This window comes from Coenobita brevimanus, chromosome 100 (genome assembly GCF_032717465.1).
Source record: "Coenobita brevimanus isolate Jiangsu-jjx chromosome 100, ASM3271746v2, whole genome shotgun sequence".
In the NCBI taxonomy this organism is placed as follows: Eukaryota; Metazoa; Arthropoda; class Malacostraca; order Decapoda; family Coenobitidae; genus Coenobita; species Coenobita brevimanus.
This window is the reverse complement of record NC_137053.1, coordinates 58,914,310-58,942,278: the sequence shown is the minus strand read 5'-3', so window position 1 is coordinate 58,942,278 and position 27,969 is coordinate 58,914,310. Positions and strand designations below refer to the sequence as shown.

Here is a 27,969-nt window from a genome sequence, read left to right as displayed (position 1 = left end):
CCAACCACTCACACACATCGTCCACATCAACATCGTCGCCATGCGTACATAGCCGTGCATGGAAGTCATCCACGTCAAACCCTAGAAAATCGTACTCCACATCCATTCCGAGAAGCAGACGAGACAAACCATTTTCTAGAGTCGTGACAGGGACTTCCTTCCATGCACTGGCCCAGTTGTAGATTGCAGACTTGATGTTGCAGCGGTGAAGGTTTTCCAAAGTCCGCTGGCCTCGCGTGTCCCATCCCTCCCTGTGCTTGTCCTCGTCCTCGAGAACAACCATCACCTCGTCCAGGAACTTCCGGCGGTATAGGCGCTCTGTTGCCACGATCACTCCTTGGTCCATTGGTTGGATGAGAGCAGTCATATTAGGTGGCAGAAACATGCACCTAATTCGGCCATTCTCAGCCACCACGTCCTTGTCGCACGGGTGGGCAGGTGCATTGTCGAGGAGGAGGGCCTTTACCTGGTCACGCGGGATTCCCAGTGTCTTCGTCTGGTAATTGATGACCTCCTTGACGAAGTGGCGGTGGAACCAGTCTTTGAAGATCTGGGCTGTAAACCATGCCTTCAAAGAATGGTACCAGACAACAGGAAGGACATCCATCACCCCACAAAGACACCGAGGCTGCTTTGCACAGCCAACAATAATGGGCTTAAGCCGGTGCATGCCGTTAGCATTGGCACAACACAAAGCAGACAGCCGTTGCTTGGAGAGCTTGCGGCCAGGTACACGCTTCTCCGTCTCCTCGGCTAGAGTGTTCGTTGGCAAAGAGCGATAGAATAAACCAGTTTCATCAGCATTGTAGACTTGACCGAGAGTGAGGCCCTCCCTGTCGATCAAGCCCTTCACCTTGTGCCGAAACTCGTCAACTCCATCCTCGTTAGCGTCCAAAGCTTCACCATGAGCTTTACGGTTGGTAAGGCCATGCTGTAACTTGAATGCGAAGAGCCAACCCTCGGATGCCTTGAAGTCTAGGGCGTTGTGAAGCCTGGCGAACTTCTCGCAGCAGCCTTCAGCTCTGTTCCACGTACCATCACACCAGCAGCACGTTGCTGTCAATACCAAATCAACGTGGAGCGGTCGATTTCAGCAAACTTGGGAGTAAACATCACCTTCCTCTCCACGTTGCGTTTGCTTCTCGACGAGAAGTCAGCCATGTACTGCATGAGTTTGTCTCGAGATCTCTTGATATCGAGCAAAGTAGATTGGGCCAGATTGAACTCGCGGAGGATGCGGGAAGAAGACCACCCCACATCTACTTTCTCCAATATCTCCCGTTTCTTCTCCAGAGTCAACACCACTCTCTTCCTCTTCTCAGGCGGCAGGGCCATCATCACACACACTAATAAGAGGCCCGAGAGCAGCAGGAGTGCCTGCAGCAGGTAAGGAACCACCACAAAAGCGAGCACGTGGGCAGCCATGACAACGAGCGTGCACTCGCGGCGAGAGAGAGGCGGAAAGTGGGGAGGATGCAGCGGCACTCTATCGGGTGTCGGAGGAATGACGCGCCACAACAAAGCTGTCCCGCGCCGCGCGCGGCAAGTTCAAATTACGGGCGGGAATTTTTTATTTTTTTATTTTTTTGCGGTTTTCGGACCATTTTGGGAATGTTGGATCCCAGGACAATTATGTGGGGATGTTTGGATATTGGGCGTTCGGATATTAGTGGGATTACTTATATATATATATATATATATATACAGTATATACATATATATGTACCATATGGGAAAAGGGTGTTACATTATGTCAAAGCAAAACAGTGTATAATTTCATGCAGCGCATGAGTGGTAAATGTGTGCAGCCCCCAAAGGCAACACAGCTTCATTTCATTGGCAACTCACCCCTGACCTGGGAACAGGATAGAAAAGTTAAGCATGGCTGGCCTGGGAAAGTGTTAACTCTGTACCTTTAAACAGTATATACTACATTGTGATCTTAAATTTTTCACCCAATACAACTACAGATGTATCACATAATTTCTGAAAATATTCTGGGTGGTACAAGCTTTCCTCTGGTGAAAAAATAAGTGTACTACTGCCCAGAGTAAAATGATTCACATACAGCATGACTACTTAATCATCGTCCAATCCAAAGCATGAGGTAAGGTAAGGTACTGAGAGCACAATAGAAAGTTGACAGAGGGGGAACTATAAAAAGTTTGCCCAATTAAATGGGCCACATTCAATCACTCACCATTCAAGTCCCCCAAATCCTTACTCCACCTCTCAAGTATAAACATCTATATTTACACACTTCACATTACCTGTACTCTCAATAAATAAATAAATACACAATAAAACACTGTTAACATGGTCTGCAGAGTTCATGGAAATATAGTAGTCTACAGACAATGGATAGCTATTAACAATATCCAATAAAATATGGATGAGAAATATCATCACTGGGCTTAAACTCAGCACTAGCAAAGCCACTCAGAATTAAAATGCACTATAATTCATCTGCCTATGCCATCCATTCTATGGCATCTTTTTTCTTCATTATTTTAAAATTTATAATTACACCCAAAACTGCCTACAAGACAGGTTTTCACAGCTGGCAAGAAAGAATATAAACAAATAATTCCCTTCAACTAAATGGTATCAGTAATTGGCAAAGCGCTGGAAAGGAGCAAAAGGGTTCAAGTGAGGCCTTATAGGACGCTGGAAGAGGGCAGTTCTGGCCCTAGGGGTTGTAAGGGGCATGCCAAGGAGAGGATGGGCAGGCTGAGCAATAGCTGTACCAATCTGTAAGGGGTTCCCTATAAGGGATGCAACATTTGGGTTTGAAGTCTGATGGGAAGAGGTGGCTGGGGAGGAAGGATGACTGGTATTAGCATACACAGGATTGTTGCAAGGTGATGATGGATGATGCGTGATACTGGCAAATGGTGATGTTGAAATGACATTAGGTGACATATTGCTATAAAGGGACTGGTTCATTATGTGATTAATGGCAAATTGTGGGGGCAGGGACATAAACACTGCTTGCTGATGAACATTAGAGATGTGGCTATGAATAGGAGAATGGGCACCAACCACAGGGCTTCGTAACTGATGCTGTGGTGGTGCACCTAAAGCTGGTGTGGGAATAATATTAGGAACAATGTTAGGGACTATGTTTGTGACTGTGGTGTGTTGTATGAGGGTATGTATTTGGGTGGTGGGGACTTTGTCTGGGACAGCCGGGGTCACCTCAATCACCTCGGGGGATGGTGACTTAAAGGGTCGAAGCTGGCTGCTGTCAGCTCTGAGTTCTCTTACCTCCTCGTTGGTACTGGTTTCCTCCTCAGATTTTTTCTCTTCTGCTTCCTCCATCACCACCTCCTCAACATCTTTATTTGGAGATTTTGCTTCCTGAGATGTGGAAGATTCAAATTCATTCTCATCTTGGCTCTTGACAGTACTGGTCATTTGCTTTTGGTTGTCCTCAGTTTTGTTAGCAATATCAACTACCTTTTCATTTTCTAATTTGACAGCAGTGCTCATAGTTCTCTCACCGTCCACTTTTGATTTTTCTGTGCAATCTTGTCTGATACTTGGGTTCACCAGTTCCTCTGATTCTGGATTAGATTTTGTGGGTGATTGAGAGATCTTTTGAAGGCATTCCTTTAATCTTGAGTTAATTTCATTTTCAAATTTTGTGCTTTCTCCTGCTTTTGACACAACTCTCAGTTCTGGTGGAACTTCACCTAGTTCATCATTAATATCTGAGATATCATCTTCAATTATCTCTGGATCAACCTCTGCTCCATCTTCATCTTCCTCCACTCTAGCATCCTCCTCCTCCTCCCCCTCCTCTTCATCTTCTTCATCCTCTAACTCCTCTTCCACCACTTCCTCCTCCTCATCTTCAACTCCAAATTCCTCATCCTCAATATCATCATATATATTCCCAAAATCTTGTGATCTGCCTTTACCCATTGTAATGCCTGAAGAAGCCACATTTTCCTTGGGCTTGCCTCCCTCAGAAACAAGATTTGATACACTGGGCTTGCCTTCTAAAGTTCCTAATGCCTGAGCAGTACTCTTATTTTTATCTACCATTTCAGTGCATGGGCGAACTTTCTTTGATAATTCTTCAGAACCTGGACTGGATTCACTCTCTTCCTTTGTGGAAGACATCAATGATTCTGATGGTCCAACTCTTTCCACAGGGTTCCTGGCACTCTTTGGAGACTTAATTTCGACACTTTCAGCCACCGGGATCTCAATTTCTTCCTCACTCTCCAAGTCCACCACCTCACTTTCCATCTTTGTTGGAATTAAATGACTTTGTTGGTTACTTGGTCGACCAGGTAATTCAGTTCTCGTATTAACCCCTTGGAACTGAGTTCTGGGGCGAGTCTCTTGTGTTTGTGCTAGTCTTTCTGCAAGCAGTTGCCTATTCAGCATAGAATCTTTTTCTGGGGTGGAAATGGCTGACATGCTATTACTAAGAACTTCTAGTTCTCCTCCATCCTTCTCAGTACTGTTGCCATTCTGATTTCTGAGACTGGAAAGGACAGCACCTACGGATTGTGGGACTCTACGTGGTGTTTCTCTGGGCTTCGGTTGTGGGGTGGTTGGTGGGCCTCTCAGTGACACCTCACTGATGATACTAGAGAGTACCTTGGTTGTTCGTGTCTCTCTATATTCCTCACTTCTTGTCAACTGAGTCACTCCACCTTTTTGCCCACCCTGTCGATTATAGAGCTGCTGCAAAGCACTGGGACTCCTAGACAGTGGACAATTAGTTATTCCACTTCTTGGTAGCCCTTGCCCATTAGTCTTTTTACTCTCTGGAGAAAGATGATTGCTTACAGATTTATCATTTACATCATATGTATAGTTTTGAGCTCCTCTGTTTCTGACACTGCTAAAGTCAGTATCATCTAACTGAACAACTTTCCTTGGATTTTGTATGACTGTTGCTGGTCCATTTTGCATTTTCATGATCTTATGGAATGTCTGAGCAGCCTCCTCACTTGGTCTGTGTGGGACATAGACTGGTGAAGGTGGGCTGAGGTAAGATGAAGGTGCAGTAGGAGTAGATGTAACCTCCTTGGTCCGGGGTCTGGCCTGCTCTTTCTTTGCATCTACCTTGCAGACAGTAATAGTTTTATTTTCACAAATGCGCCGTAAAGTGGCCAGTTCATCAAAGTTACTACTACTACCACTGGTGGAAGGGGTGGTTTTAGCAAGGGTACTTGAAACAGGGAATCTACTCCTAAAGGACTGGGTGTCCTTTGGGGAAGAAAAGCCTTCTCCATCTTCTGCTTCAAGATCAACAGGTACAATCCTCTGCCTTGTTGTATTTTGAGACATATCCCTGCTCCTAGAGGATTTGGCAATATGTGTAGGGGCACTATCAAGAGATTCAGGTTTGTAAAGATCTGGGTTTATCTTTCTTGTCCTGCCAGTCACTTGGCCAATAGGGTGCTGTCTACTGGAGATCTGGAAACTATCCTTTCCTGCAGTAGGTGAATTGGTTGTCTCAACAATCTCAATTTCCCTAGGAGGATTCTCCTCAATCTTGGTCTCTTCTTCATCATCACTAGTAAAGTGAACATGCTTTCTGGTGAAACTGGAGTTGAGAATGGGCCGTTGATTTCTGCCAGGCCATCGATAGTCTGCACTCTGAGCTAGACTTGTACTTGGCCTGGAGTGCATTTCTACAGTGTAGCAAGGTTCTGATGGTACTGTTCCCTGCTCTTCATGCTTTTGCCATTGTTTCTTCCTCTTGTTGTGTTTCCTCTTTCTTTTCTTTGATCCAGTGGACAAAGAGTTATCACTTGTCTGCAGGTCTGTCATGGAATCTGCGGCAAAGTGTTTGCTGTTGTTTCCTCCCAACTTACCCACTGTGTGATATTTTTGCTGGCTGGATTCAGTGCCAGAAGAAGAGTCACTATCCTCTAATGCCTCCTCAATATCTACACTGATAATTGAGCTTGTTGACACTACCTTTTCCTGAGAACTTTTCTCTTCCTTTGATTTCCCTTTCCTTCTTTCTGCCTGAGGTTGCACTTTCATTTCATACAACTCCTCATCAATGACATTCCAGCCCCCTCTCTTCTTGGTTACTTTGACATCCTTAGGTGTGGAAAATTCACCAGATTTGTTCTTTTTCTCCTCCATGATTAAATCTACATCTCTTTTTGATTTCCTTTTCAGAGGACCAGACACTTCCACTATTTCATCTGTGTGTTCAGTCTCAATCTCCTCTCTCACTTTATTTTTCTTTAACTTTTTCTTGCTTTGCACCTCTTCCTCCTCCTCTGAGGTCACAGTATCAGCAAGTTTTACTCGCTTAAATTTCCCTCTCTTTTTCACTATTGTTCCATCCTCCTCCTCCTCAGAAAGTTCCTCACAAGTCCTGTTCTTTTTAGACTTCTTCTGAACCTGAAATTCATACCCCTCAAGTCCACCATCCTCCGCTATTCTACCCCGTTTACGTTTCCGAATCTTTCTGTTTTCCTCTTCATCATCATCATTTTCTATGTTGATGAATTCCTCAGGAATTCTGGTAAATCTTTTTTCCTTCTTTTCTTCTCTGTTAGTGCTATTCAGTCCTGGAAATTCTTCCTCAGTCTTCTCTCTTTTGCTCTTCTTTTCCTTTCTTTCATCATCACACAGAGAGATGTTATCATCTTCTGGAGGCTCTTTCTTACATTTCTTCTTTTTTCGTCCACCATGTTTTGGTAGTGCTTTGAGTCTGAAATTATAGAAAAAAAAACTTTAATTATCAGCTATCAGAGTGACAGAATACTGATTTCAAATTAATACTAAAAGCAATTCCACGAATGGGAAAAAAAAATTTATCACATCTACACATCAGTTGGTTTCTGAATGTGAAACTGCCTTTAATCCCGTCAGGATAATGACACCTTTATATTTAATTTTTGCTACCCGCATACTTTTACAATGGAATCTCCTAAAACGCAACCTTATGAGACTGGGCACAGGCCACAATTTGATAATTTTGCAAGTTAGTCTAATCTTATGAGGAAAATTACTTATGAGTCTGCCATTTTGGAAAAGTTGCCCCCCTACCCCAAAACCTGCATCAAACCGGTCAAAACCTACCATACATCACACTGATCACCAGTGAACATTAACACACTGCTTAAGTAATTAGTAAAGCATATTTAATGGAAATGAACAATACTGTAAGATTCTTACCTGACTGACCGATGATATTGCTTGAATGGATGGGGAAGGGAGGAGAAGTTCAGAACTATCCCTCAGTATTTATTTTCAGCTGTGATCTTGTTAGACCGAAGACGTTTAGGCCATACCTAACCTAGCCTAACCTATATTTTGGCTGTAACACAATTCAGCTGTTTGCCACTTTAGGCTGCTACGGCCTACGTGGTTTACGGCTGAAACGACCGGAACGCGTGAGGAGGGGTTCCGAGGCTTGAGGCAGACTACGGCCTCTCAGCATGAAGTAAGTGTGCTGCTGCCTCATGCTGCTGCTGGTGCCACTTCCTCCTCATCAACCTCCCTCGGAAACCCCTCAAAGTTCAGTGTGGACGCAGTGGAAGCGGTGTCATCACCCTCAGCTGGGCACGGCCTTTCCATATTTTCTATTGTAATACGTCTTTCATAGGTTACTTTTATTATTCCTGGATTACCACAACTACTAGGCATTTATATAAACCATCCTCTGAAAGCTATAAATGAGGATTTAGATGTGTTATAAACTGATGCATCCAGTCAGTGCAGTGGTTGGTAAACAACTGATATTGAAAACTGCTGCATATGTTGCAGTGTATTATGAATCAAATGTTCAGAAACATGCGATTTAGGAGACTCCACTGTATTTGGCTTTGAAGAAGCTCAACAGAAAAAGGGGAAGCAGAATTCCATTAGCCCTTTGAGTATGGTACATAAAATTTTAATGACTTGCTACCTCAAGACAATTTTTATCAACCTAGGGGATAGCTACTGCATTAAAAGAATAATAGGCAGTGGTTCAAATTTGGGGGAACAGTTTAGGCTACATAAACTTAGAGGATAGCTAATGTCTTAAAGGAATAATAGGCAGTGGTTCAAATTTGGGGGATCAGTTAAAATTAGTGATCCTGTTATTTCTGCCTAACAGTTCCATGTCTGTGCTTTTTCACAGGCTTGAGAGGTCTTCTAGTACTTCTTCCTCTGTGATTTATCCTGCATATTCTCTTATAAATCTAATGATGTACTGACATCTTTTCCACAAATAATATATGAGAATGTCAATCACTTCAGCTTGGGGACAATTGTATTATTCTTGATGCTTGCAGTTGATAGTTTTCATCTTTGATAAGATTTCTCATACTGAAAAATTAATGAGGCCTACACTTAAATTCTTTCAGTTTGAAAGGCCTCTCTAAACCCAAATAAAACTGCCTAAAAGTAGGAAAAAAAAAAAAAAAAAAAAAAAAAAAAAATTGTTGAAGTCCCATAAGCAAATATAAACTGGTATGAAAGAGGTGCTAGAAAATCTAATTCAATGAAACATGGCTCCTTAGCTTACAGCCATGGATTTAACTTGAAGATGGTTTACAAATTTAACATAAAAGAATACCCTTTGCAAGGCTAATGCAGTCCAGAGCACTAAAGGGCAGGCAACCGGCCTATGCCCTACATAGCATATCAGCTCAAGAGACAGGTACCGGTTTCTAACATCAAACAAACAAAAAGATATCTTACTAATGTTTTACACTATTCTGAGAGCTATTCTGCTAATGAGGGACATGAAATATAAAATTATATTACATTTTCTAGTTAGACTACACCCTCTTAGTGGTAGGTGGTGGTGACCATCATCCTCTCACTTGATATAGTGCTGCCTACTTCTTCCTTAGCCTTTATCATTCTTTTTCTGTGCCTGCCCTCCTCTCTTCTTATTTCTCCCATCTTTCCTGTCACATCTTATTGCTTTTCTTTCCTTTACCGTTGGCTGTACACTGAGTGACAAGGCAAATGGTTTCCTGTAAGCCAAGAAACCATTTGCAATGCTGGGTGATAACCATACAACCAAACCATACGTGCTCCCTACGTGTCAACTAGTGGGTTGGTGGAGGGTTAGTGCCCCTCCCCGTAAAACAAATAACTGAAAGTCAAACGGCCACCCCTTACGGGATTATGGCGTCTGGCAATAGATAGGCCACATCCTCTTGCACTGCCAGTCAACCCTTCTGCTGTGGCATCTTTCCAAAGCTGAACAAAATTATCTGTAGTGTCAAAATTAAGTACAATGTTTGTACGTATCACTTTAGAGCTTAAACTAATTAGTCTTTAACCCGCCGTATGCCAGTGCCATTTTAAAACAGTCTGACATAATTCCGCGGCCAGTGCTGTTTTAAAATGGTTTAAAATAAAAAAATTCACTATGACCGCATTTTTCAAGATTCACGGGTAAAAATTGGCAGGCATGTATGGTAACTGTTCCTCTACCATCCCCCAGGCTGTCAAGGCCATATACTCACTCGCTTGCCCCCTCACGCTCGCTCTGCCTCACTCTGCCTGTGTGCCTCACCCAGTGCTGTACATAGTGAAGGCATTTTGTAAATATTTTCATGTAAGTGTAAGTTGTAAATATTTTCATGTAAGTGTAAGTTGTAAATATTTTCTTGTAACTGTAAGGACTATATAGTGAAGTCAAGTTGTAAATACCTTCTTGTCAGTGCCAGGACTGTACGTAATGAAGTCAGGTTGTACGTCTTCAAGTAAGTGTAAGATAATGCATTCACAGTGAGAAAGACACGCAAATTGTGACAGGTGCTGAAGTAATAAGTAATAAGAAAAGTGTACTGAACATTACTATACCTTCCCAGCATAAATACATGAATATACCTTACATAGAAAATGGCTTTCTCTCATGTACGTGGTGAGCGTGAGAGAGCGGCTATACCTGTACATAAGTATGCTAGACTCAATAAAACCCATTTCTGAGCCTCAGTGAGCATTTTAATGGAGAAATTCGTTGTTTCTACATCAAAATTTACCATTTTAGCAAAAAAAAAAAAAAAAAAAAAAAAAAAAAAAAAAAGGCCAGCACGTGGCAGGTTAATAATCTTGCTGCTAATTTTTCTAAGCCAAGTAAAATCATCTGGGGGAAGTCAAAAAAATAAATAAACAAATAAAGATCTTATAAATAATGACAAATGTTTTAACATATACATGATATACAACATATACCTGTACTGTTTTGAAGTAGCTGGAGGTCAATGCCTTCCAACACTTTCAAGTTAATTTTTTTCAGTTCTATGGGCTGTATTCTCATAGATCTTCCTTAGTGACTGGTTAGACATAATATATTCCAATATTCTCTTTTATGTTGCTTTCTTTTCAATATAAATTCAGCTTGCACCAATAATTATGAGAGAATATTAAAATACCAAACGCAGAAATAAACTGATAAGAAGGTGCTACAAAGTTTTCTGGGTTGACAATAACACAGGTCTATAAGTCAGACTTCATTCATGCATGTGGAAACTGGGGCACATAGGAGGACTGAAGGGGAGCCTCTTGGAGTGGATCAGATACTTCATGAGAGACTAACAGATGACGACAGTAATAAAGAACAGGATGTCAGGGTAGAGGGAAGTTACAAGTGGGATCCCACATGGCTCGGTGTTGGCGCCTGTAGTGTTCCTGATTTATGTAAACGATGCCATCAATGGAACGAACAGTTATGCAAGTCTGTTTGCAGACAATGCAAATATGATGGTGGGAGTAAAAGTTGAAGAGGATTGTAAAATGCTGCAGGAAGATCTGGACAGGATTTACGTTGGAGCTGGGAATGGGAAATGAAATTCAATGAGGGGAGGTGGGAAAAAAAAAAAAATTGTAAATAGGTATAAGTACTACGAGGCCATAACTGAACAGATGGGAATGGAACCAACCACAACAGTGAGAGAAGAGAAGGACCTGGGAGTGTTGGTCCAGGATAATTTGTCACATGAAAAATACATTAACAAAACTGTCAAGCCATATAAGCTCTTGACAAACAAAAGAGTGGCATTTCATTACATGGATGAGATGATGAAAAAACTGGTAGTGGCTATAATCCACCCCAGGTTAGAATATGCAGCAATGGCGTGGTCCCCACATAAAAAGAAAAATATAAACAAGATCAAGAGAATACAAAGAGCAGCAACCAAGATGGTCCCTAGCCTGGCAGATCTATCGTACAAGGAACGACTAGAAAAGCTGGGTCTGCCTTCGTCAGAAGAAAGAAGAGAGAGGGGTGACACAACTGCAGTGTTCGGGGCCATGGTGGGAGTAGACTAAACTGACATAGAAGATCTGCTTGTATGGGATTGGGGAGCAACAAGAGGACATGGAAGGAAATTGAAAAAGACAAGTTGCTTGAAGGATTTTAAAAAATATACAGTTTTCCATACAGATCTACTGACCTGTGGAATAGCTGGGATAAAGGGATTATTCAGTCCAAAAACTTAAAAAATGGGTTTAAAGTAGTCTGGCTCATAGAGACATGGAGACGGGAACCCAAGAGCATAGCTCATCTCCTGTATATCACAACTAGGTAAACTGGGTAAATACACACACACACACAGGCGGGAGGGAGGGGATAAAGAGAGAGAGAGAGAGAGAGAGAGAGAGAGAGAGAGAGAGAGAGAGAGAGAGAGAGAGCATGTGCATGGGTGCATGCATAAGTGTGTGCTTCCATGTGCACATGCATGCTTTTATGTGTGTGTGTGTATGTGTGTGTGTGTGTGTGTGTGTGTGTGTGTGTGTGTGTGTGTGTGTGTGTGTGTGTGTGTGTAATTCACTGGGTCAGTCAGGATCATGTGATGGTCGTTGTGATCACCACCATTTTTTTTTACCCTCCCAGATGACAGCTGGGAGCTCATATTGTCCGATCTATGGGCAAAGGCTGTGACTTTTAACACACGTCGCACATACCGATTCCCCTTGCTCAAGGGGGACAGTAACCACCCACATCATCAGTGATGCATTCTGCGTCTTGAGCAGGTGCAAAACCCCGTCTGTCAGATGGCAGGCGAGGGCGTTACCACCAAGCCAGCGAGCAGTGTGTGTGTGTGTGTGTGTGTGTGTGTGTGTGTGTGTGTGTGTGTGTGTGTGTGTGTGTGTGTGTGTACTTATTTACCTAGTTGTCATACACAGGAAATGAGCTACACTTGTGGGGTCCCGACTCTGTTTCTCAGTAAGTCAAATATTGTTTTGAACTCGTTTAAGTTTTTAGACTGGACGATCTCTCTGTCCAGGCTATTCCATAGGTCTATGCATCTATATGGAAAACTATATTTCTTGATATCCTTCAAGCAACTTGGCTTTTTCAGCTTCATTCCATGTCCTCTTGTTACTCTCCCATCCCATACAAAGAGATCTTCTCTGTCAATTTTTATACTCCCATCTTGGCCCTGAATACTGCGATCATATCACCCCTCTCTCTCCTTTCTTCTAAGGAAGGCAGGTCTAGTTTTTCCAGCCTTTCCCTGTATGACAGATCTGGCAGGGTTGGGACCATCTTGGTTGTCGTTCTTTGAATGTTTATATATATATATTTTTTCTTTATGTGGGGACCACACTACTGCTGCATATTCCAACCTGGGGTGGATCATGATCACTATCAATTTTTTTCATCATCTCATCCATGCAATGAAATGCTATTCTTAGGTTAGTGAAAAGATTATATGTCTCCCTATCTTGTTAATGTGTTATTCAGGTGACAAATTATCCTAGACTTGCACTCCCAAGTCCTTCTCTTCTCTCGTTTTTGTGATTATTTCATTACCCCTCAAATAATTCAGTGATGGTCTCTTGGTGCTTTTACCCACTTTCAATATTTTACATTTTTTTACGTTGAATTTCATTTCCCACATCTAGCTCCAATCGTAAATCCTATCCAGGTCCTCCTGCAGCATTTTACAGTATCCTTCAACTTCTACTCTTCTCATGATCTCTGCATCGTCAGCAAACACACTTGCATAACTGTTCATTCCATCTACCATACATATCGTTTATGTAAATAAAAAACATTACGGGCACTAACACTGAGCCCTGTGGGACTCCACTTGTTACTTCCCTCCACCCAGATATCCTGTCTTTTATTACTGTCCTCATTTATCTGTCTCAAGAAGTCTCTCATCCACTCTAGGAGGTTCCCCTTCAGTCCTCCTATGTGATCCAATTTCCACATTAGTCGCTTGTGGGGTACAGTAACCCCTCGTTGTGATGCCTTGTTATATGATATTTTGCTTATACGATGTCGACATTTTAGCACCCTACGCTCGCTATACAATGGGAACAATCCGCTACAACGATGGATTGTCTGCAGCTCAGTGAACAGCGAATGCAACACAAATGTCCCCACACCGTCGGCGCTGGACAACACATGCTCGTTCACCGGTCCAGCCTCATCAACCAACCCTGCCCAGCCAGCCAGTTCTGACAGTGATGAGTGAGAGCTGTGAGGCCTTTACTGTCCCTTAGCCTCGGAATCGGGACAATTTGCTGCCAAGTCAATTCGCCATCACAACAATAACGACAATTCGCCGTCAGGATGATTCCCCGTCATTTATTTACATATCAGTTTATTTAGCAAGTACACTACCTTTTTAATTATATGAGTTATAAAAGTGATGGTGGTTTATTGTTTTCATAATGAATGCAAAATATGGCATCAAATAATGGGTATTAACTAAAAAAATATAAATATATTGAAACGCAAATCAGGCGATTTACAATGTTTCCTTCATCATTTGACATAAGGCTACATACAAGACATTGGCATTTATATAAATGCCTAATGATTTTAAGTGAAAAATCGACATACTTTGGAATTATACGAATAATCTTCATATTATGTATGTCTATACAATGGTTTTAGGACAATTTGCCATCACATCAATAACAAGACAATTCGCCATCAGGACAATTCACACCCTGGACGATTCCATGTCATTCTATAAATATACTTATCATCCACTCACTTGATGTAGTGCTGCCTACTTTTTCCTTAGCCTTTATCATTTTTTTTCTGTGCCTGCCCTCCTATCTTCCTATTTCTCCCATCTTTCCTGTCACTACTTATTGCTTTTCTTTCTGTTACAGGTGGCTTTACACTGAGTGACAAGCCAAATGGTTTCCTGTAAGCCAAGAAACCATTTACAATGCTGGGTGGTAACCATATAACCAAACCATACGTGCTCCCTATGTGTCAAGTGGGTTGGTGAAGGGTTAGTGCCCCTCCCTGTAAAACAAATAACTCAGAGTCAAATGGCCACCCCGTATGGGATTATGGCGTCTGGCAATAGATAGATGGATTACTGATTAATTGATACTTTAATAACTAATTCTCAAGGGGATTCATTCAATAGTGTAGGCTTTGGATATCATTTATAAGTTGTACTTTTAGACAATAATTAATTTGTTTCTACCTCGCTGTTGTTGACTTTGAATGATATTCTAGCGTCACCCGTAACACTTCATTAATTTCCATCCTGGATATATTTTAAAACAACTTTGAAGAGGTACAAGTATTTAAAAACCAGTGTACTTGCTAAATAAACTGATATGTAAATAAACGACGGGGAATCGACCTGATGACGAATCGTCCATATTTTGACGGCAAACTGACTTCACAGCGAATTGCTCGGAACATCAACAACCCCACTTGCTTCAGTAAAGGTAAGAACTACTGTATACTGCAGTTTTCATGTTTTGTCCTTGTTATTCATTATTAATGTGTTACTTTAAAAGTTTTAACATAAGGATATTTCATGGATGTGAGTGCTAAGGTGTGTGTATGTGAGAGTTTAGGCAGGTCTGGGAACATATTCCCATTGACTCCACATTATAATGGGCACACTATACGATGGATCACTATACAATGGGTTTTCAGGAACAGAACCTCATCGTAAAACGAGGGGTTACTGTACCTTGTCCAAGGATTTCTCCAAATCTAAATCATGTACATACAATCCACCCAACTATCTCTCTCCTGTAGCACGTCTACCGCCCTTGAGTAGAAACTCAAGAAGATGGAAACACATGACCTGCCACTTCTGAATCCAAACTGACTTTCTGCCAAAATGTCCATCTCCTCCAGATATTTTATCTAACTGTCTTTCAGGATACCCTTGCACAGTTTTGTGACCATGCTGGTCAGGGACACTGGTCTATAATTCAGGGGTTCTTCCTTGTTCCCTCCCTTATAAAATGGTACCACACTGGCCCTCTTCCATTCCCGAGGCACTTTCCCTTCTTCCAGAGAACACACAAGTAAACTGTGAATCTTATATGGCAATTGTTCTCTGCATTCCTTTAGTATCCAATAAGAGATCCCGTCTGGCCCTGGGGCCATCCTCTCATCTTGAGTTTCCAGTAATTTGTATATGGTACTTCTTGCACTTCAACTTTTACATCTCTTAACACTACATTTCTAGTCACTCCCTCCTCCTCCTCCTCCACAAAATCACTTTCTTTAGCGAAGAGTGATTGGAAGCATTACTTCATTACTTCAGCTTGGATAACTGCATCTTTATAGAAATTTCCTTCTACTTTCAGCTTATTGATTCCTTCCCTTTGTTTCAATTTGCCATTAATAAACCTGTAAAATAATTTAGGCTCTTCCTTATTTGTCAACTAAACCTTTTTCGAAGTTTGTTTCTTCTTCTCTACATACGGTACTCCTGTATATTCATTTCTAGTTCTTTTATATTCTTCCTTCGTTCTATCATTACCTCACTTTCCCCATTTGTTCCATGCCTTATACTTTTCTATTTTTGCTACCATACACCTTTTGTTGAACCAGTCATTTCTCCAGTTCTCTTTCCCACTAACTTTTGGTACATACCGGTACTTTTCCAAACTTGAGTTACAGAAGTCTGGAAAGATATCCCACTTCATCTGTATCTCTCGTTTCCCAGATTTCTTGTCAAACCGCTTCTTCGAAAAATTTTCTGTCCTGTAGTTTGCTTCCCAAAGTTGTATCTTTCATGCCTATATAGCTAATCTCTTGTCTCCCCACTTCCTTCTATCGTTTGGAACTCTATCACTACATGAACACTTTTTCCTATGGGACACAGATATTTCAGAGATTCGATTGCATCAGGTTCTTTGGTTAGAATCAAACCTAGTCTTGCTGGTATGTCATCCTCCCTAAATCTTGTCTCTTCTTTGACCCACTGGGTCATTACAGTATTCATTGCTTTATTTAATAGTATACTGCCCTAAGAATCTTCGCTGTTTCCTAAGTCTCACTCCTCCCAGTTTACCTTCTTACAATTGAAGTCGCTTGTGAAGATTATTCTGTTGCTCTTCTCAATCACTTTCTGTAGGTATCTAACCATGTCTGACAGCATCTGATATAACTCTTCATTCCATGTCCTTGTCCTGGGGGGGACATATGCTACTGCAATGCCTCTCTTGCCTTTCCCTCTAGGTTCAATTACCATGTTTATCACTTCAGCCTTCCCTTCTCTCAGTTGCACACTATCCATATTTAGGCTGTTTTTCACTGCTATCATCACTCCTCCTCCCATTTTCCTCTTTTTTATCTCTTCTCCATACAGTATTTTGTGTTCCCCATCTCCCATTTGGAAGCATATAATGTCTGGATCATATACCCTCAAGAAATTGTCTATATCTAGCCCTGCTGAGATTAGACCATCTACATTAGCATATGCCACTTTCAATCTTTTTGAAGCATGTTGATGGTTATATTATATACCTTTTACATATCCTAGTGTTTTTTGTCTGTGTAATAGTAGTGTGACCAAGAGTGTGTGTGTGTAATTCACCGGGTCGGTCATGATCACTTGATGGTCGTGATCGTCAGCTTTTTACCCTCTCGGAAGGGAGCTGAGAGCTCATATAGTCCGAGCTAAGGGCAAGGCTGTGACCTTCACACCCGTCCCCTTGCTCCAGGCGGACAGTAACCACCCACTTTGTCAGTGAAACTTTTCGCAACCTGAGCGAGGCGCAAACTCCCGTCCACCAGTTGGCAAGTAAGAACGTTACCACTGCACCAGCGAGCGGTGTGTGTGTGTGTGTGTGTGTGTGTGTGTGTGTGTGTGTGTGTGTGTGTGTGTGTGTGTGTGTGTGTGTGTGTGTGTGTGTGTGTGTGTGTGTGTGTGTGCTTGCACACACACAAAGCAGTGCACCCAACGCATAAGACATTGGATGGCCATTTCTAACGTTTTTGTTTTACTGCCAACATTCTAATGCATCAATTTCTTGCTGCAGCATGTTGATGGTTATATCATATACTTTTTACATATCCTAGTGTTTTATGTTTTTGTAATAGCAGTGTGACCAAGAGTGTTAAATATGAGGTGAGCTTGAGATGTAACTGCCAGTTAAGAATGATGGGTGGGGAGGGGTAGGGATATGAAGGAGGATTGGGAGCTGGGGCAGAGGTGGGTGAAGCTCGTTTCAACCCACCCCTCCCCTCTTCCCAGGGTATACAGGGGAAGGAAGGGGACTCTCCTGTGCAGAAATTAGTGCTCATGAGTGTACTGTATCAATATTTATTGTATTTTATCCTTGATTTTAATCTTTTACTTGTAAATAATATTGTAGGAAAATTTTTACAATGGGGTTGAGGCGGAGAGCTCAGGGTAGTCACACATTATCCGGCTCAACACCAAATGGATGGCCAACTGGGGGTACTGAAAAAATATTTGGCATTCTGCAATATCAGGAGGGAGGTTTGGCTGAACTGTGCCAGATAACTGTGAGATTACTGTGTATCATCCTCTGTTGCCCTTGTCTCCTCTGCCAATGTAATAACAGAGAAAAAAAAAAAAAAATTAAACTGGTCCTTGTAAGACAAAATTCATCTGAATGAAATACCATACAATACAATAATTACAATAATTTACTTCCTAATACTTACTTAAGAACACCTGTGTCCTGCAACACTGTTGCTGTTTCATCTGGATGAATATAGAAGTTCTCATCTTCAAATAATCCTAAGGTTGGCTTTTTTGATGGATCATCTGTAAGAAAAATGAAAGGCTATAATACACAAAAATGCTGCAGCAGTACATACAACATTATGAATTTCTTTGTCAAATGATCAAAGAAATTATTTGTTAAGGGGTAATAAATGGGATAAATTGTTTTCAACATTACTGATAGTCATATCTGCCCTATCTAAACAGCAAAGACACTGAATAGCTTCAACCCCATAACAATACACATACTACAGAATACCAAACAAAAATTAATATCATTACCATGATGCACAGCAGACTCTCATTACTATATTTCACGGCAACTAAGACACTGCACGAAGATGCACCCTAATGCTGGAAGGGCAGTCAGGTAAAAGTTTTTCTTGACTAACACTCCAAAAAGCACTGATTAATATGAGATGTGTTCGCTCAAATACACACTCACCTTGCAAAACTGCAGTTTCTTTAATTTTATATATATATATTAACCCCTATGCATCGGTTCACTTGGATAGCCGTCACGATTTTGGGTGCAGAACAATGCCTGTTGACGTGTATAGCCCCAAGCGTCTTCCTGCCACCCTTTGAACTTTAACTTATCCCTACTCATCGACAGGACCACCTGGAGATGTAGGAATACTCTCATTTGAAAGAGGAAGAGTTGGTGAGTCTTATGTATCTTTACTTTTTTCTCTAGCTGTTATAGTTTGGCAGATATTAGGGTTTGAATTAAGGGTATTTTTTTTCAAAAATCACGAAATCCCCTGTAGGGAGGAGCGTGTGACATCGGAAACCCCCCCGGTGAAAAAAAAAAAAAAAAAACAGCCCCTTCCTCACAAAAATTTCCTTAGTGCTAAGACACTATCTTAACAATGACAGTGTTCATTAACTTTCCAATTTCGTTCAAACAATATCAGGAATTAACATCCACCTCCATTAAAGTGCAGTATCCTCGCATCCAAGATGGTAATATTGTCTCCTGAGGGTCCCGTCTAGGACGAAAAACGTCTTACACCAACACAAGACCTCATGGAAAAATTTAATACAGTAATCCCTCTACTATCGGACGTAACAGAGCCAAAGGCATGTCCGGAAACTAGTCCCATCTGGAATGTGGGCCCCTGGCTCCTGGACTGGTACTTAAGGACCCTAACCCAGCCTAACTTTGAAAGCTACCCAAATAACTTCCTACCGGACATACATAGCACCTATTTAAATCTATTTAAGACCCTATTCACACCAATAATGGACATAAAGAATGAAATAAATGAAAAGGAACCAAAGAATGAGGAATTAGAAGTGACTGTACTTCAGCCAGGGTACTTACAGAACATTTGTGGCCGCCTATTTTAAGGTTTTGGCAGTGGTGAAAATGCTATTGAAGCACATACAGTAATCCAGTGTTGTGCTGCACTTAATTCTTTGCACTATGAGTTATAATTGTTTAACACTGCATATTGTTCTTAACTGCACCACGCCAGTTTCAACCGCCAATTTGCACTCCACAGTTAATCCTTTGCACTCTAAATTCTAATTTCTTAACACTGCACAACACTGTAAATTCCTGTGTGGTCTAGTGGCGAGGTATTGCAGTTTATTCACTGTTTATTCACAAAAAATGAGCAAGTGTGGCTTCCATTGCGATGAGCATCTACTCGCGATCGAAGTTAGGCAGTAACTGTTGGAGACAAGTGGTGGTGACGGGGAAACAGAGTTGCCAGATCGCAACGGCCACATTACCAAACTCCTCAATTTTCATTACTAAATTTAACTTTTCATTACCAAATTCGTAAAGCTAGCATTTATTCTTCACTAATTATATATACAAGTGGAAATACATGTAATCACTCTCCTTATAATTAACAGCATGTTGATTACAATGGAGTCTCTTTTATCCGAAATTCTTTTAACCGTAATATGCCATTAACCCTAACTTTTACTAAAACGTTCTCATTTCGATTAACCGCAAAAATCTGAAATCTATCCAAAAATTCAAACACGGCGGGCTTCTTTCGCGCCACTAGTGTTAGTTTAAGGTTGCTCTGCAAGTCACTAGGGCGAGCGTTATTTAAGTGAAGATTTATTTAAGTTGACAGTTTCTATTACAACTGCAAAATTGCAGTTACATACGTAGTTACTACAGTATATTAAGTGTTTTGGTGATGGTTGAGTGGCTTTTGGGGTGCTGGTGGTGATGGTGGGCTAGACGTCACCAGAAATGGGTGATGGGTGAGTACAATACTGTTCCATCGTATCCTACATATTATTACAGTATCTTTTATCCAAAAAAATTGATTAAACAAAACTTTGCAAGTCCCAAGATTTTTGGATAAAAGAGACTCCACTGTATTTTCACACTATGTTGGCTAGCAGATTAATGAGAGAGAGCAAACAATCCACCATCTCCATCCTCTGTATCCTCATACATGTGAAAAATCCGTTTGGTAATGCACCATTCTGATTCATTACCAAACGAATTTTTCATTACCAAATAGGCCCGCATTTGATAATGAAAAATACCAAATGGCAACCCTGACAGGGGAGGGGGGAGGAAGGAAGGGGTGAAAGGGCTGTGGTGTAACAGCTGCTCGGTGCCGCGCGGCAATTTCAAATTACGGGTGGGAAAAAAATTCGAATTTGGGGGGGATTTTTTTCTTTTTTGGGCCATTTTTGGGTTCTGAAGGTCCAGGCCCACAATGTCCAGAAAGTGGGTGTCCAGAAAGTACGGGGATTACTGTACTGTCACAAAATCTTCAAAAAGAGCCCCTAAAAACATCAACCTAGTCCTATTTTGGTACCAAAATAAATTTCCTCACCTTGAAAGTGTGTGTGTGTTTCCGAGCTTATCTCCAGCTTAGTATCCTGAGGTAGAAGGCGGTGCTTCAAGGGGTTAGCAGTCGGTTTCCTGGGCATGGTTACATAAGAAGAGGCAATAACCTAGGAGAAAACACTGAGTGCAATTTGTGGTGTGTCCACAATGCTCTGGTGAAAGACAAAAGCAAGCCCCGCTTGCTCATCATGTGACCAGATGCCAATATTTTATTGGACAACATCTCAACCACGTCACTCTCCAGGGCACAGGAACCGTGTTGGACCGTCATAGTTGTATTCTCCTCGATTTGGTCGTTATGAACCGTTGGTTCCGTATTGGACATATGCAACCGTATTACAGCAATACTTTGGAGTATTGTTTATGGTCTCTTTCTTGGATGCAAAACGTCTTGGACGCAAGGGTAATGTATTATTAGTACTGTATACATATGTATCAGTATACAGAGACAACCTAACTCAATAAGTATAGTTCTTTCATTTGTTTCAGATAATAGAGTACAAATACACTTTCTTTATCTATAAATATAATTGCTTGTATGTATGGTATTTTAAGATCACGGAAAACACAAACAGAAATAATAATAATAATAATAATAAAAAAAATACTACGAAAGTTTATGGCACATTACTTATCCTAAAGGTACCCGATACCAAGCCTGGATCTTGACCGATTTGCATTCCAAAAGTTCAGGTAGAGGCACAGTGATAAACCACTTATCATAGCCCTTCAACCCAGTAATGTATTTTGTAAGGTACTTTATTCATGCCTGCCAGATGGTTTTATTCAGTTCAGGAAACATTATGCACTGAAGAGGTTAGCGTGGGCTGTATCAATTGCCCCTAGTTTGAAAAGCTTCTCTAATCACATGTACTCAATAAAAACATTTGCATTAGCAATAATAAGAGAATACTGTAATTGCAGTAGGCTCGTTAGCTTATGTTTGGTACGGTAGCTTCTTTTACTAAACTGTTAGAATAAAACAGGATAAGAATGAAGGCTCTTTCTCGCTTACCTAATCTTTCAGCTGAAACTGGTAGAAAATGGAGGTAGAGATGTAGGATTTAGTTATAACATTTAATAAGTACTGTGTGTAGGGGAGTGGGGTGGAAGAATAAATGTCTCGGTACCTATCTGTCTATAATTTTATTTATCTAGTTCTCTACATGATATTTACCTTGGCATTTACAGTGCAGAATTATGTTCTGCTATTCGATAATGGGGCTGCAACTGGGAGACAGCAGTGTTACGAAGGCATAACAATGGATGTTTAAATCATTTTTTCATTCATTCATTGCCAGACGCCATGTATCCCAAACGGGGTGGCCAAGGGCTTAGAGTTAATTGTTTTACAGGGAGGGGCACTAATCCTCCACCAACCCCACTTGACACGTAGGGATGCCAACAGCATCTGGTGTTCCCAGGTGGTCACCCATCCAAGTACTAACCGGACCCAATGATTTCACTAAATCTGATAAGTTTTGAGGTGCATGGCTGTTTTTAGTAAATTGTGAACAGTTAAGAATGTTTTGTTAATTTCTGATGATGTGAGGAAAGCGGCACTGTCAGTGAGAGAGTGTTATTGAGCAGAGGGTAGAGACAGCTGTACGCCTCCCAACAACCTCGCCATATTGAACTTCAGGTGTAAAACATTTTAATTTGCTTTTTGTTCAGTGTGTTTAAGCAACGTTGGGTCTGGTTAGTACTTGGATGGGTGACAGCCTGGGAACACCAGATGCTGTTGGCATCCCTACGTGTCAAGTGGGGTTGGTGGAGGATTAGTGCCCCTCCCTGTAAAACAATTAACTCTAAGCCCTTGGCCACCCCATTTGGGATACATGGCGTCTGGCAATGAATGAATGAATGTATATACAAGAGCTATATTTATTTTATAATTATTATTATGATTATTATTATTATTGTGGAGGTATTCAGAAGTTAGTGAGTGCATCATTAGTGACAGCAATGAAGTCGTGTTCAGGAGCATGTTTGCTGAGCGGAAAAGACTCATGTCGTACTTCATTTGGTTTGCTTAAGGATATTTATTCAGTTTAGGAAGTGAATGTTGTCTGTAGGTAATGAGACAATAGAAACAAGTTACAGTATACCTTAACACCGGAGGTGTGGGTCACGAATCAGATTAGTATGGGGTACTTTTAGGGTAAATAAAATGCTGTAAATGTTCCTTGTAACTGATTTTTGAAAATTTGTTTGTGTTGTCTGTGACTGTAATATTCAGTACATGCAGGCATCTGAAAACACGCAGGCATCTGATTTGGAGATATAATGTATTCCTTCATTTAATGGCCTGTGTATTTTCTTAAATGAATGAAAGAACGGGTTTTATTGAGTTTTTTTTTTTTTAAGTTCATTTCACGAAAAATAATACTTATCTCTATATACTGATACATATTTACAGTACTTTAATGGAGATGAACATCACGTCTCAAATTACTGTACAAAAGAAATTGGACACTTCAGACTACACAAACATACCAGTCGTGCTAAGATGGCGACGTGGTACGAAGTATCATTCTGAATGGAAGGGATTGTTTGTTTGTTTTCTTGTCTTGTGCCCTTCTTTTACATAAAACTAAAGACACCAGACATAATATACAGTAGCGAATAGAGATTCTGAAAGGTGGACTTCATAAAGTGCTAAGATGGTGTCATGGAATGCAATAACATTATGTAAGAAAGGGGTTGTTTGCTTTCATGTCTTGTATCCTTCTTTTACATAAAAATAAAGAAACCAAAGACATATTCAGTACTGAATAGAGATTCTGAAATGTGAGTGTGCATTTTAGTGAAAAATACTCATATCAAGCATCCTTTCTGCAGTCTTGGTCAAGACACTTTTCTCAGAACTGCCCTTCTAGAATTAGGGTGCGTCTTTCACACTGCAGTGTCTAATATTTTTTTTTTTTAATGCTAGGAAGAAGGAACCAGAAGGCCACAAGCCCGCAAAAACTGTTCCTTCCAAGAGAAGAACAAAATACAAGAGAGCCAAATTCAAGATCCGATCATTTCCAGATGCCTGGACACACTGTGTTTGAAAGACTGGAGATCACAGGAAGCAGGAAACACAGACAGAGGGAGGCAGTTCCAGCGCTGACCCGTTGCACAAATGAAGGACCGGGAGCAACGGTCAACTCTTGCACCAGAGAGTTGGACAGAAAAGGGACGAGAGCCTGCTGCCTGACGGGCGCCACGTGCCCATTGCAGAGGCGGAGGAACGCATGCAGACAGTTCAGAGGAGTAGCGACCACTGATGCAGCGACAGAAAAGAGACAAAGATGCAACAGTGCGGCGAAGAGACAGAGGCTGAAGGGAGCCAGCAAGAGGAGGAGAGTTAATGAGATAAAAAGCCTTTGACTCCACCCTATTGAGAAGAGCTGTATGTGGAGAACCTCCCCATACATGCGAGTTGTACTCCACACAGGGGCGGATAAAACCCATGTATAGACTCAACAATTGTGCAGGGGTAAAAAAGGAACGGAGTTGGCTTAGCACACCCAATATCTTGGAAGCAGATTATACAGGAGATGTAATATGATCTTTCCAAGATAAGTCCTGAGTGAATGAAACCCCAAGCATGTTCAGGGATGATGCAGGATTAAACTGAGTATTATTAAACTTTAGTGGGTACACCTGTGGAAGATTCTGTCAGGTTGATAGGTGTAAGAACTGAGTCTTTGATGCATTAAAAACAACAAGATTATTTTTACCCCAGTCAGACATTAGGCATGCCATAGCCTGATCCCTTGTTTGTTGAAGTAACTATTGAGATGGACATTGCGGGAACTGAATGGAAAGGTGAAGGGTGGAGTCATCAGCATAAGAGTAGACAGGGCCAGACGCACAGCTCAGAAGGTCACTGATGAATAAAAGGAAGAGAGTTGGTGACAAGACAGAGCCCTGAGGAACACCACTGTTAATAGATCTAGAAGAACGATGGCTGTCTACAACATCGGCTATAAAACGACCAGAAAGGAAGCTAGAGATGAAGGCACAGATAAAAGGATAGAAACCGTAAGAGGGCAGTCTGGAGAGTAAAGATTTATGCCAGACTCAATTGAAAGCCTTTGAGATGTCGAGTGCAATGGCAAAGCTTTCGCCAAAGTCCCAAAAGGAGGATGACTAAGAGTCTGAAAGGTAGGTGAGAAGATCGCTGGTGGAGCGTCCCTGACGGAACCCATACTGACGATTAGAAAGAAGGTTGTGATAGGAATGATGCTTTAAAATTTTTCTATTAATTGACTCGAAAACTTTTGAGATACAAGATGTTAAAGTAATTGGACGATAGGTAGAGGGCTGGGAATGGTCACCCTTCTTTGGGGCTGGCTGAATGGGAGCAAACTTCCAGCAAGAAAGAAAGGTACAAGTTGATAGACAAAGATGAAAGAGTTTGCCTGGGCAGGGTGTAAGCACAGAAGCACAGTTCTTGAGAACAACAAAAGGGACTCCATCAGGCCCATATGCCTTGTTAGTACTGAGGCCTGGATTACCTCAGCTACTGGGGATTTTTATAAACTTATTTCTGAAAGCTATAAATGAGGATGTTGAATGCAAAGATTCTGTTGATGTCTGCCAGCAGCCGGCCATATTTAATGTTCCTAACATTCGTTTTTAAATTTGAAAGCTGGCTGTCAATACAAAAGAGGTTAGGTTGGATTAGGTTTGGTTTGGTTAAAATCATTAAGTTTCCCATTGCTTTGACATGGAATACACTAACACATCCAGTCAGAGTGACGGTTGGTATACGTGGCCAAAGTCCCCTGAACATGGCTGGTCGGGGATCATCAGTAAACAGTGCCTGGCAGCTTCCTTAAATACCCCTAAATAGGTATACAGTATTTTTCGTCTTTTTCCAATTGCTTCTTGCACTCACTGTGGAACAGTTCACCTATCTGTGTTGCTTTTGTACCAAAATTACTTACCTTGAGACTGTGAGTCTGTTTTAATATAGGTGGAAGTGCTGTCCTTCTTTAATAAATAATTACCAAGCTGTGTTAGGTTAAACTCTGTTTGATTGACCTGTGCACCTGAGATGTATGGGACAAGTACCAGTAGAATGTTTGATTCACGGCTGCTGATTAGCCACCGATGATGTCATAGAAGTAAATGCAGGCATGTGTTGTATTGCACTATGTGGATGTAGGTGTACACCATGGGTGGATATTACAGTGCAACATGTGGATGTAGGTGTACACTGTGAGTGGATGCAGTGCAACATGTGGATGTGGGCATATACCTATCTATCTATCTATTGCCAGACGCCTCCATCCCGTTTGGGGTGGCCATAAACAAATCGCCTCCAAGTCGCCCTGTCCCCCGCCATTTCACTGCCCTGCTCCCAACTCACACCCCCCTCTCTCATATACCTCTCTACCCCATCCCTCCATCTCATCCTCGGCCTCCCCCTCCCTCTTCCCCCCTCCACCTCACTCACATACACTCTCTTCGTCAGTCTTTCACCCTCCATCCTCTCCACATGGCCAAACCACCTCAGTGTGTTCCTCATAACGCTTCCTATCACATCCACATCAACACCACAACGCTCCTATATATACCATGGATGGATAATTTACTTCAAATGTCACTCATCGTTTTATAAAATTAATATATCAACTTTAATTTTCTTTGATAACAGCAAACATTTTAACCTAATTTTGACCTCTTTAGCTTTGGAAATTATTCCATATATACCAGTAAACTGGCAGCTTACACTGCAGGCAAATTAAAAATATAAATATACATGTGTTAAAATAAGAAGAGCTGTAGAATTACTTCATCAGCGGCCAATCAGCAGCCGCAAATCAAACACACCCTACTCATCCCATACATCTTGGCTGCACAGGTCAATTAAAGAGGGTATAGTAGGTGCAAACAATTAGTGACAGATATTTTATGGAAATGATCAACCTAAAAGTCCAACATGGAGAATGGCTGCTTGCCACAGTTTGCATATAAAACCTGTGGTTTTAATGTTATCTTCAAAATTACAACTTTCCACAACTCATTAAAGCTATCACAATGAGAATTACATAATGGTTTGAGAGAAAAAAAAGTAAATTACGTGTATGGGAGCCTCCTGTGGTTTCACTTAGGCCTCTAACTCTCTTTCTTATGGTTTAAAGAACCAATGAACACAGAGAAATAAACAATAATCATAAACTCCAACGATCTGACAAAGATACAGACTTAGCCACCTTAATACCTTAAAGCGGACTACATAACCTTGAAGACCTTCTAAATCCACCAAGGCACTGTAACACTGACCCCTTGACATGCAAAATCACGAGACAATACAAATTCAGGGTGTAATATTTGACAAACTAAACTCTCTTTTCTTTACCCGCATCTTCGATCCCGACGGACACATCGAAGAGTTTACTGATCTTGATAAGGACGTCACGGACAGTTCTTGTCTCATTTGGGTTCACCTTCACCACGGAGAACTTATGCTCGTCCTCCAAGAACTGGCTTAAATCTAACTTTATCCTCATTTTGACGTGTTTTACGGTGAGGCGGTGCTCTGGCTGCCTGGGTTTACATCTGTGCTCAGCGTCTCCCTGCCCCCGCCGCCTATTGGTCCAAGGCCCACACATTCCACAGTTCTCATTGGTTCTCCCCGTCTGACGTACACTTTACTACTACATTATTTTTTTGTGTGAATCAGATAAATCTGCATCATACACTGTTACACTAGCAATAAATTATCGATTTAAAGATAACAACATTACACGCTGTCCAATGAATACGCAGCTACCTAAAAGTTCGGTAATCAAAAGATATACTACCAAACCTCTACAAAACTTCGTCTGTCCGTCCTTCACTTCATAGCTGAAAGTGAGACAAATCATCTAATTTTTTCATCAAAATAGGTCAGTACAGCTATATTAAAAGACCAGCAACTTAACATGAATTGTTATTTGATAGCCTGTCTTGGTAAGTTCGACAGTCATTACATCTTAGCGTACGGTTTTGTCTTCCAGTTGCAGACCCGATTTATAGCGGAAATCAATCGATAGCAAGAACAATTGCTGGGATACTTATGAACCTTGGATGACTCGCTGAGGGCGAACGTTGCGATTCCACCTTTGTGTAAGCCTAAAGTTACAGCCAGCAGCTTTTTTCCTACTCATTGTATCATCTCACTGAACATTCGGCTCTCTCTATTCATTATTTTTAGTACTTTCCCCGTGGGTCTCCACTCCA

General features: G+C 41.3%; 1 protein-coding gene across 1 annotated transcript in view; it reads right to left on the bottom strand.

Moving 5' to 3' along the window:
* The window catches only part of LOC145414667 (uncharacterized), a 118,163-nt gene extending 90,858 nt beyond the window's left edge, over positions 1 to 27,305 (bottom strand). Inside the window, exons 1-3 of the mRNA XM_080284186.1 lie at positions 27,107 to 27,305; positions 17,858 to 17,960; positions 3,268 to 6,697 (exon numbers count right to left, since the gene is read on the bottom strand). Of these exons, the coding sequence (XP_080140312.1) occupies positions 3,268 to 6,697; positions 17,858 to 17,960; positions 27,107 to 27,257 (3,684 nt within the window). The 5' untranslated portion in view covers positions 27,258 to 27,305. The remainder of the gene's footprint in view (positions 1 to 3,267; positions 6,698 to 17,857; positions 17,961 to 27,106) is intronic.
* Positions 27,306 to 27,969: the final 664 nt, after the last annotated feature.